The 12,259-nt window shown below is 36.3% G+C and overlaps 1 protein-coding gene across 5 annotated transcripts in view; it reads left to right on the top strand.

Annotated features, from left to right (window-relative positions):
- The window catches only part of ARHGEF3 (Rho guanine nucleotide exchange factor 3), a 124,726-nt gene that overhangs the window by 109,471 nt on the left and 2,996 nt on the right, over nt 1-12,259 (top strand). For all 5 annotated transcript variants that reach the window (XM_039348147.1, XM_039348148.1, XM_039348149.1 and 2 more), the window contains 7 exons: nt 1,510-1,680; nt 5,501-5,563; nt 5,716-5,812; nt 6,727-6,803; nt 7,611-7,868; nt 9,579-9,749; nt 11,884-12,070. In XM_039348147.1, coding sequence (XP_039204081.1) covers nt 1,510-1,680; nt 5,501-5,563; nt 5,716-5,812; nt 6,727-6,803; nt 7,611-7,868; nt 9,579-9,749; nt 11,884-12,070 — 1,024 coding nt within the window. The remainder of the gene's footprint in view (nt 1-1,509; nt 1,681-5,500; nt 5,564-5,715; nt 5,813-6,726; nt 6,804-7,610; nt 7,869-9,578; nt 9,750-11,883; nt 12,071-12,259) is intronic.

Below are 12,259 nucleotides of genomic sequence, written 5' to 3' on the forward strand. Positions count from 1 at the left end.
AGGAAATCAGTTCTGTAGATACACAATTCCCCAAATTTTCTTTAATTTAGAGAGATCTATCAAATTGTTTCAGAACGAACCCCCCCCCCCCAAATGGTGGGTAAATATGCACCTTTGGAGATGTTTCTGGATTCAACACTTGGACTGCAAAATCCAGATCGCCTTTGTGACATTGAGTTTACTTTGCTTTGCTAAAAGAGTACTGCAGTAACCCACTAATCATATTAAGACCCCTGAAAATATAATCCAGAAGCTTCAATTTGAGAAGACTGGAACAATCAGATTTTTGGCTGTACTTCCTTCAATTATATTTCAGCAAACTTCACCAGCTATAAATTTGGTTCCAAGCCAAATTCAAAGTACTATTGTTTAATTTTAAAACCTTAAATGGTTTGAAACTGAATTACTTGAAGCCAGTTCCTTTTGCTAAGAAACCTCCTTCCATATAGACGGCATGTTTCAATGATGTTTTCTAAATAATAGCTGTTAGCAGTGAACATTACATCTATTAAAGAGATTATATTAACAATATTGCGGCAGTGGGATGTCTTCTCCAAAGAGGTTATGCCTGGCACTGTTACAGTACCATATGCATTCACCTTTTAGGTGCTAGATTTAGCATAATCTATTTTGCCTCACACAGGCTTCCAAAAATTCTACTCAGAATATGCTCTAGAACAGTGTTTCTCAACCTTGACAATTTTAAGGCATGTGGACTTCAACTCCCAGAATTCCACAGCCAGCATTGCTGGCTGTGGAATTCTGGGAGTTGAAGTCCACATGCCTTAAAATTGTCAAGGTTGAGAAACACTGCTCTAGAACTCTTAAAGTGATACTGGAACTGCAATTCTTAACACATTTTGATGGCATCTGTATGTTTTGCCTGAATTCAATGATTTATTCTGAGTAGATGTCAGCTGGATCCCTCTTGCTGCAGGTTACTCTAGTATCAGGGATAAAGGAGTGTAGTTTGATGATAGTAGACCCGCTCTATAATTCTTTTTTTGCAAAATGCCTTTTAAGATTCTTAAGTCATAAAACAATATGGTTTATGTATAATTCTTTTTCAAATATGTACATGAGTGATCAATGAATACAAAATGCCATATTTACGATAATTATGGAGACTCCCATTTGAACATTAACATTTTCATTTTGTTGCTGAATAAAAAGTAAACATGCATTATGTTTACAGTGGTAAATTCATATTTAGAACTTTATTTACATTAAATTGTAGGGTTTCCCCAAGCCAAATTATGTATTCAAGTTTATCAATTTTCTTCTGTGACAAAGTTTAGTTATGGGTAAGTTTTCAAAAGGAAATTGTTATTTATTATAATTCCCCTCCAAAAATACCAAAGTAGTATATGGATTTCTACCCAATGTTATTGCCATGACACTTGTGAGCTAGATTAGTCCAAAATCAGCAACCAAGTCTGATCCTGCTTCTGCACCAATGCTTTAAATCAAATGTTATCTAAGTAGTAATTATAGTTTCCTTTTTCCTAGCGGTCTATCAGTTTTCGTAGTGACAATCGGTCTGACCTAATTGCATCCCGTTCCTGGATGAGAAATGTACCCTCTGTTAGCACCAAGCGACGAGACAGTAAACTCTGGAGTGAGACTTTTGATGTTTGCGTCAATCAGATGCTCACATCCAAAGAAATTAAGCGCCAAGAGGTTTGCTTATTTATATTGTCTTTGAAATTGTTTTTTTTTTCTGAAATGGGATTAAGAGGTAAAAATGAACGTGTACCTGGCTCTGTACAGTAAATTCGCTCTTCACAGATGAATTCCCTCTTTTTTGCACATGAGGCAATAACAGAACTGCCATATATCTATAGAAAAGAATATATACAGTTCAGGGTTGAACTGTGGAGATTTGATGCTTTTTGAGCATGGTTGTTTGCTTATAGATATTTCATTATCCCATTAAGCAGTGCATTGAAAATGTTACCTAGCTGGGTAATGAAATGTCTGCAAGCTCAAAAGCTGAAAGAGCACTAAGAACTGCACATACCACATACCTTTACCCTGATGCTGCTAAGAACTATTAATATATTACTGCTCCAGTCTGTAAAAGTGACTCTCGCAGCATCTGATTAGACTGGCTCCTGCTACAGAGCTTTGTCTATTTTGCTTATACTACAATGGAATAAATCATTTCCCCCCCTCTTTTTGGTATTCAAAAGCCAACTGGCCATTGATGCTGGAAGAGAATCTTCTGCGTGTAGCAATGTAATGGCAGAATAGGCCTGGATCAAGGAAGAAAGCCTGAATATAAGGACAGGGCCATTTAAAAAAATACATCACCTCATTCTATGGCTTTTCTATTTTCTTCCTATTGCTGCTACCCAAATATTTTCCTCATGCAGTTATAGTTTGAGGGGTGGGTGTTTACAAATAGAAAGAAAAGATTCCTCTAGATTTCTGATTTGTTTTTAAATAGAGCAGCAATCAAATGAACAAGGAAAGTGATGTAGAATTTGTGTGCTAAGCTGTAAACGGTGTTTTAGAAATCACAATGTCTGGTACCTACAACATCTTAAGCTAAAAGCAAACAAGAAATATTATAGCCTTTCTTGATAGGTGAACTCAGCCAGTGTGAATTGTTGCTACAAATGTTTTTTCCATTGATTAAGAATATTGAAAGGCAGGAACGACTGGCAAAATTACAGTTGCACATTTTGCTTCCTCTCTTAGTTCTAGAATGGCTACTTAGACAATGATTATGAGGTAAGGAGGTCTCCTTCCGGAACATGTGCAGCTCTCAAGATGTTAGCACAACTCACATTTACCAATCTTTAAATTTGGCCTCCTAGCACAGACCTCAATTAGCCATCCAACTGTCACTGTTGCTTCCCTTTCCATGTCTGCTTTCCCACCCACTTCCCACTCCAGAGTTGGGGAAAAAAATGATTTCACGACTGAAACAGCACTCCCAGAGTCAGGTACAAGTGAACAATATTCATCACTACCCCGTTTTCTGCCCCTTTTCCAGCCTCCTTATATGACTAACGGTCGGATGAAAACCAAAACAAGCACAAAGTTATTACCTAGAGAAGCCTCATTTTCATAAAGCCTCTTTAGACATTTGAAGGATTACTTAACCTTCTGATAAATAATTTGCATAACATAGAAGATATGTAAGGATTTAGCTTAACAACAAAAAAAACCTTTATCTGTTTGAGGCTGAATTTAACCTTTTACCTGCTGTTATTCTGTTACTTGTATTAATTCAGTTTTGGAATGCATGTGTGACATGCTTACACTTCTTCCATGGCCTTGGTATTTGTGTCATGAGAATAAGATCAAAGTGTTAAACACTTTTACCATTGAAAGACTATATTTAGAATTACATTGGCAAGAATTGTTGGAGACAATACAAGGAAGACTTACAATTTGTTAAAACATTATCAGATAATCAATCCAGAAGTTTTATTAGTAAACAGGAGGAGACTAAAATATTTATGAAATCAATGTCACATCATAAGGTGCAAGAGAAGACATATCAGATGTGGGCTGTCATCTAATTCTTGTCCAGATTTTTACAACCCACATAATGTATGCTAACAGAGAACTGCAGCTTAATGAAGCAAGAAATAATATTTGGTTATTGTTAACACAAAGCTGACACAAAGAAATATTATTGGAACCCATCTTGGATTAAAATATTCATTGCCTCTCAGGCATATGGTACTATTTTTTTCATTTCAGTCTCTGGATGTTGTAAATTGATTAGCCTTTGAGCTGTTCATTCAGAATGATCTAGTGTATGTTTAATCAGAAGCAAGACATTTTATTTGATATTCCAAGCATTCATGCATAAAGTAGCAGCTTTTCTTGTTTTTTTATACAAATAGATTGGGTCTCATCTGGAAAAAAAATGAGTCATTTTGCTTTGCCACAAAAACCCCATGCAAGACCACTGCACTCCAAGAACCTTAAGCATAAAAATCTTTTGAAACAAGTCATGAGTAAAGTAAGAGCAAAAAACAGAATGACATCTGAACAATTCCTCCTCTTTTAAATGATTTTGAAGATAGAAAAATATGTTTTAAAGGGCAAGAAGACACCGTATACACCAATTTATTTTAAGGAAACAAAATAATTTGCACGCATCAGTTTGTCCTGAGACCGATAGTAGAACCAATGATGCCCTTAAAATTTAAGAAGTGCAAACATACAAGATACAAGTAGTCCTTGTCTTACAACCATTTGTTTAGTGACCGTTCAAAGTTACAGCAGCATTGAAAAAAGTGATTTATAACTGTTTTTCACACCTATTATGACCATTGCAGCAATTAGTAACTGGCATATATTTATGACAGTTGCAGTGTCCCAGAGTCATCTGATCACCATTCATAACCTTCCCAGCTGGCTTCCAACAAGCAAAGTGAATGGGGGAAGCTAGTTTCGTTTAATGACCGCATGATTCATTTAACAACTGCAGTGATTCACTTAACAACTGTGGCAAAAAGTTCATAAAATGAGGTGCAATTCACTTAACTATTGCCTCACTTACCAATGGAAATTTGGGACTCAATTGTGGTTAGAAGTTGAGGACTACCTGTAATAGACAAAAAGTAAGGTCTTCTCCTCTGCTTCTTTGAGGAGAATGAAGAGGGAGAAAAAAAAATCTCTATTTTTTTATATGTAGTGCTCTGTGCACGTTCCCCAATTACTGATTATGAATCACAGTGGCAGAATCTGTGCAAAAGGCACACAGCATTTCTTAGTTTCTTTGGCAGCTGTTGGTTCTCTGGCCAATTGTGGTGCTCATTCAGATCTTAGTAATGCTGAATTCTGAGGCCAGCTCCATATAGCGTCTGATTGACAAAACATTATTCTCTTAATCTGTTATATTGAGCGCCTTAGAACTAAAGCAAGGATAATGATATTGTATGCCACTGAAAAACCTTTGATAGTTGATGAAAGAGAGAGAGGAAGGAAGGAAGGAAGGAAGGAAGGAAGGAAGGAAGGAAGGAAGGAAGGAAGGAAGGAAGGAAGGAAGGAAGGCTATAATAACTGAATATTTTAAGCAGTATAAGAGAAATGGACAAAATGAACACTGGTGATTTCACCCTACTAGTGGTCATAACTTTAAAGTGTGTCTCCATGTGTGAAGATATGAAACTCATTGTGAAATACTGATATAAAAATAATATTCTCTAATAAAGAATCATGCTAACCCAAAGTTAGAGAAAGTATTATACCAGCATCCATTGCTTTATTACTTTTTCTGATGTAGCAAAATGAACTATATAATTAGTCATACAACTAATCATTGTCAACATAAAAGCTGTAGATTGGAATATAACTTACACATAAAAACAGAATAACTATATAATCTATTGGTTTTATCATCTTTTTTCCTTGCAAAAGAAAACAAAAAAAGTATCCTTAGCTTTATTTCCAATTGAAATATTGAAATAACACATTTGTTTATTTATTTTATAAAAATATCAGTTTCTTTTTCAAATTGTTTTCAAAATTACAGGCTATATTTGAACTTTCACAAGGAGAAGAAGACTTGATAGAAGACTTAAAGTTAGCAAAGAAGGTACTGCATGCTTACGTATTTTAAACTGGTTAATACTGTTTCTGTGACCAATGTTAATGAAGACAAAGTTTGAATATAGGTGCTAGAGCACAAATATGATCACTAATAGAAAGTTTACACATTTATTGTATGGCTTTTCTGTCTTTTCACAGGCGTACCATGATCCAATGCTTAAGCTTTCCATAATGTCTGAACAAGAATTAAACCAAATTTTTGGAACATTAGATTCTTTAATTCCTCTTCATGAAGGTATAATTCCTTGCATTCAGTATATTGGAGAAATGGTTGTATATAATTTTAGAGTGGTATACAAAATCTATAAGCTGAAATATGCAGCCATGTCCAGTATTTAAATTTGTCTATAATATTTGTATAGGTTTATGTTTATGGAACAGGACTTTACCTTGGAATTGGTTGGAATCTATTAAGATTTCATTATGGAATTGAGTGTTCCTAGTAAAATCAAATTGTCCTCCACCACTGCCCAAAAATAAAATAAAATACTGGAGTACATACTAGAGCTTTCCTGGGTATATTTTACAAAACTGGCTATTTCAGCTTATTCAGATTTGTGAAATGGTATGTGTGTTGTTTTTTTTTCCTTTCTATTGAGCTACTTTTAGGACTTCCTGAAATTTGTTTTTTTTTTTTTTTAAGGGTGCTATGAGGGGAGACTCTGATTCATAGCATCTTTAGAGGGTGGGCTGGATGCTTAAATGTGGAAATGGTTAGTATTAAGAGATACCAGATCATACTGCTGATTATAACTGAAACTGAAACAATGCAGCAGTTAAAACGGATGTATGAAGACACAATTAGGTATGTTGCATGAGGTTTGTCACTGAAACATGAATAGATAGCCACTTGACTCACTTTCTTATAAAAATGATAGGGGCTTTTATGTCATTTGGCAAAAGTTTTTATTATTAGAAACTAATAATAAATTGACAGCTTGCATCTTCTGTTGTTTAGCCCAAAAAATAGGGAAACCCAGTATATTTGATTCACACAAAAGTTCAAGACCTTACTCTACTGTAGAGGAAAAACCAGTGTTATATTATCTGCTAAGCCTGGCTTTCCATGTTATGAATGTTATCAGTAAATGATTCATAAACCAAGTCATCCATTCATTGCCATAATACTCAGTATTCTATTTTCATCAGATCTTCTTAGGAGACTAAAGGAAATTAGAAAGCCTGATGGATCTACAGAATCAGTTGGTCACATTCTTGTGAGCTGGGTATGTAAAATACTCATATTTGTTTTCTTGTTCCTATTTTTCAAAAAGCGATTTTATTTGGCATTACAAATGTGCTTATAGAAAGATGAGTAGCAGGATTTGTGAATATTTGAGTTAAAATTAATATAGTTGGAAAATATATAAATTTGAAGAAAAGGATCTTTGATTTTAACATTTAAGTCACCTTTCTAACACTGTAGAAGAGACATGTCAAACTTGCAGTGTCACGGGACGTCGCGCAACGTATTGGGACAGTTTTGCCATTGCCAGCAGTGGGGTGGGTGCGGCTTCCGGATGATGCATCTGGCCCGCAGGCCAGCAGTTTGACACCCCTGCTGTAAAGGATTAAGGATAAAGAACAAACTTCATATAGCCACAGGCATAAAAGAAAACTGGTTTGCTTTCACAGTTTCATATGCTAACAAATATCTATTTGCATGTGCTGATAAGCAGTGCTTGTGGTATTTATATAATCTTTGCATAGTTAGATTAAATATAACATTCTCAGGTGATATATATCAACTTGCTTCAGAAGATTGCATTGTTGTATTAGCTCAAATATATAGGATTTATTCAGAAAATGTGCTTTTTAAACTCATTGTTGGATACAAAGCCACAATAACTATTTTCAAAGACATTAAACTGTAGGTAGGAAAATAAAAGTTCTAGAACTTACAATACTGCATAATTAGAATCCTAGAGTAGCGGATTTAAAAATCTGAAAACAATCCCATCTGAAAGCAACAAATGAATATGAACATGTAAAAACTCTTGCCTCATATTATTTTCTTTTCTTTTCTTCCTTAGCTGCCATTCTTGAATTCTTATGATAGTTACTGTAGCAATCAAGTGGCTGCTAAAGCTTTGCTGGACCATAAAAAACAGGATCACAGAGTGCAGGACTTCCTACAGCGTTGCTTGGAATCGCCTTTCAGTCGCAAATTAGATTTATGGAATTTCCTTGATATCCCACGCAGCCGTCTGGTGAAATATCCATTGCTGCTTAGAGAGATTTTGAGGCACACACCAAATGATCATCCAGATCATCAGCACCTTGAAGAAGCTGTATGTATTTAGCAATAATATAGCAAGTAGAGCCATTTTTTAAAAATGTTGAATTATCCATCTCAAGGAATAAAATTACAATAGTGTGTATGTGAGTCTGTAGGTGCTTGATATGCAAAATTACTTACAGTTAATGTAAGAATATTAGCAGTGTAGAAGTAGAAAAGTAGTATTGATTTTAGAGGCTGTGGAAAAGTTAAGGTGCCTTCTCTTGCCCTATTGGCTAAGTATTTTTCCAGGCTAGGCAGCTCCGGTATGGCTTGTATTCACCCCCAAGCCCCCTTTTTAATGAAGTAAACCAAGTAATCTCTTTCCTTTGACAAAGCAGGTCGTGTGACCTCCACATCTAAATTGGTTGGTCATACTAACGGTTTCCATAAGTTCTGTTGAGCAGAAACAAAGAATCTGATAACACATGAACTATGTCTTACTGTGACTGTCCGTATGTATATGTATTTATGGCTAAATATCACAACTTCAAATATTCCTCTCCATAGTGTTTCTTCTTAAATATAGTTCTAAGAAACAGAAGCATGCCAAAGCTATTTATGCCAAACCTTTTCTTTAATCCTCTGGCAATATCTGCTACAGTTTAGGTATTCAAAGGCTGACCAGGGATTAACATTTCAAGAAAACTGTGTATTAGCTATGTTGCAATAGCTAAGGCACCAAGTGCTTAGGGCTCCCACAAATTTTAGAATTCCTTCCTATTAATGAAGACGTGGAAATTCAGTACAACTGTTTTTTTACTAGAAGTGTGCAGGATTAGTTTTAATCACTTAGGTTTATTTGGGGAAGCATCCCTATTTTCTATGGCATAGCAAATTACAATGCAAGTTTGGGGTCAAGCACATGTAATACTAGAGGTTTTAGCTAGAAAATCAAACTACAAAGTCCTGCTGTTTATGTGTAAAAGGATTCTGATTATATAGGCTTGAATGAATAAATGTGCTAAACTGTCATTCATTTAGCAACTACCTTGTTAGAGATCATTTGCAAATACAGTGGTAATAAAGGGTAATACATTTTAAAAAATTGTTTTATAACCAGTGCACATATTTATGAATAATTCACATGCCTGACAACAACGCAGATTAATGTGATACAAGAAAACTTTATCTGAATGGGAAAGCAGCACCTGCTGATCTTCACTGCATCTTTCTCTCTCTGTGTGTATGTGTGTCTCTCTGTGTGTGAAGCGTATGCTTAGCAATCATTACACTTAAAAACCTGGTCATTGGAATGGAACTTGGTCACTGAAAAAGGACTGGATGTATTCATATTATCATATGGCATATTCCTGCTGACAAAAGAACACCAATGAGTGAAGGGGTCCTTGGTGCTCTCTGAGCTTGATTATTTTCTTGCAGACATTTCATTCACTTGTCCAGCATTGATGATTTTACCTAGTTTGGGTAAGAAAACAATCAAGCCCAGAGAGCACCAAGGACCCCTCATTTCAACACTGACCTACAAATATTTTCCTCTAATGATAACCAAGAAGTTCTTGCGGATTCAGTTGAACCACTATGCAGAATGAAAAATTCTAGGAATTAAAGTCCACACACCATAAAGCTGCCAAAGTTGAGAAATGCTGTGCTAGAAAAATATTGAAAACGTAACTTTCAATAGATCTTGTTTTAGAAGCTACTAGTCAACCTGGCTTGGAAATTGACCTGCTTGTAAATAATCTCTTTATTTTTTTTCCAGATGAATATTGTTCAAGGCATAGTAGCAGAAATCAATAAAAAGACGGGAGAATCTGAATGTCAGTATTACAAAGAGAGGCTGATATATCTTGATGATACCCAAAGGGACTCCTTGATAGATGAGTCACGTGTTGTTTGCTGTCATGGTGAACTAAAAAACAACAGGGGAGCGGTAAGGGATTTATTTTTCAAAATAAAAAAACCTGGTATATTTTATTCTCTTTCCTTTGAATTCTGATTTTTACATCAACAGATTGTTGCTCAAATTAACCATACTGTTGGATGTTTCAGGCTACAGTTGGTTAGAACAACAAAGGGGCAAATGTGTATTAGAAAATATTCTTCTTTTAATAGCATTGTGATATCTGTCTATCCGACCTTCCATCCATCCATCCCTCATATTTCCTTAGGGCTCTCCCACCCCAGTATATTCTTAAATGACCATTCAGATCCATAAAAGGAGGGCAGGTCACAAAAGATCCCCACAAGAGAACAGCACCATACAATATCTTGCCTTCCACAACATGGAAAGTCGTGTCAGGGATCATTGCTGCTAAGCTATAGGACCATAGGGTCAGTACATAAGCACATCTCATAAGGGAATTTGGGAACAAGTCCAGAAGTTCAAAACATTAGTTGCTCACAGATAGAGCAGTTGCCCAAGATTCAAGGTCAAAACAGACTAATCTGAGCACAGCCTGGATTGACTATAGGAAAGCCTAGGGTTCAGTGTCACACACTTTGATCTGTGAATCCCTGGTGCTATACAAAGTCAACAGGACAAGAACTCAGTAGGACTGTGGAAAATAATACTGAAAATCAACTCAAGATAATTTGCATAAGTGTCCATCAAGTGCACATATTCCAAGGCGATATATTGCCCCTGCTGCTGTTCTGCATAGGCTTGAACCTCCTCCACCAGATAATCATAAGGAGTGGATATGGACACAAGTTCAAGAGTGGAATTACCGTCAGCCACCACCTCTACATACAGTAGATGACACAAAACTGCATGCAAGAGTGAGAAAGACATCAACTCGCTGATCCATCTGACACACATCTACAGTGACAACATTGGGATGTCATTAGGACTGAAAAGATGTGGCATCCCAAGTACCACTACCAAAGGATAAGACAGGTTCTGAAGAACAAGATCCATGCCATCAACATATATGAGTCAAATATCCAGCTGGTAGAATGAGCTGGTCAAAGCAGAACATGAAGATCCAGAACTTCTTCACAATATATGGAATTTTCAACCCTGAATCAGAGATTGTACCCCAGGTAGAAAGAGGGTGGGTGGGATCTATTGAGTATTAAAGGGTGAAACCCATGGCGTCAATGAGTACATCAGTAAGGTTGTACCCAAAAATGAGCTTGAGGCAGCAGCAGACATGAGAAGAAAATCAAGGAGAAAGATCAATGCCATGGGAAGACAAGACCCTGCATGGGATGTACCATCAACAGATAGCTAAAGTGGCAGACATTGGGAAATCCTACCAATGGCTAGGAAGGGCTGACTAAAAGTTAGCATTGAAGCACTGATCATAGCTGCACAAGAACAGGCACTAAACACTAGATCCATAGAAGCAGAGTTCTATTACACCTGAGAGGACTCAAGGTGCAGATTACACATAGTGGCATGGTGTAAGATGCAGACATGAACAGCATACATTCAACAACACAATCAAGTAGTTGGCATTGTGTACAAGAATGTCTGCACAGTGTATGAGTTAGACCCTCCGAAGTCCAAATGGAAGACACCCTCCCCGGATGTTTGTGGAGAACAATAGGAGCAAGGTACTGTGGGACTTCCAGATCCAGAGAGACAGGTACTGGCCAATCAACTAGACACCATGGTATTAGACAATGACCAGAAGATAACAGTGGTAATAGATGGTAGCAATGCCAAGTGACAGCAACATCAGGAAGAAGTATAAGAAGTTGGGAAAATACCAGGGCCTGAAGAAAAAACTAAAGAGGATTTAGAAAATAAAGAGCAAAGTGGTCCCAGTCGTAGTAGGACCACTCAGGGCTGTGATTCCTAAGCAGGAGAGCGGCTTCAATAAATCCCAGGAATGACATTGGAGCTTCTGCTGGAGATTAAGGAAGATGCATACCATGTGTGTGTGTGTGTGTGTGTGTGTGTGTGTGTGTGTGTGTAGTGCATGTGTGTGTGTGTGAGAGAGAGAGAGAGAGAAGTTGAACTTTACTAGTTTCTGTTTACTCTAGAGTAATTGGTTGGTTTATAAATAATTTAGAAAATTCTAGAAAAGAAACTCAAGTTTTTTTTCTTTTCTCCTCAGAAATTTCATGTCTTTCTTTTCCAAGAAGTGCTAGTAATTACTCGGACAATTCTTCATAATGAACAACTCTGCTACCAAATGTATCGACAGCCCATCCCTGTGAAGGATCTTATGCTGGAAGACTTGCAAGATGGAGAGGTGCGATTAGGTGGATCCATACGTGGTGCATTCAGCAACAATGAGAGAAGTAAGAATCAATTAGATTATTTTGATGTTTATCAAATAATGACATTTCAGAAATTTATTTTTTATTTAAAATTCTAAAATAATGTTTTGTTAAGAAACTATTTTGACATATCCTTTATGTAGCTGGTACCTAGAGTAGCCCAGTTCTTAAATTATTAATAATATGCCATTGTTTTAAATCTTTAATATT

The sequence above is a fragment of the Crotalus tigris genome, unplaced genomic scaffold, assembly GCF_016545835.1.
Source record: "Crotalus tigris isolate CLP2741 ecotype Arizona unplaced genomic scaffold, ASM1654583v1 scf7180000018122.1127207, whole genome shotgun sequence".
NCBI lineage: Eukaryota > Metazoa > Chordata > Lepidosauria > Squamata > Viperidae > Crotalus > Crotalus tigris.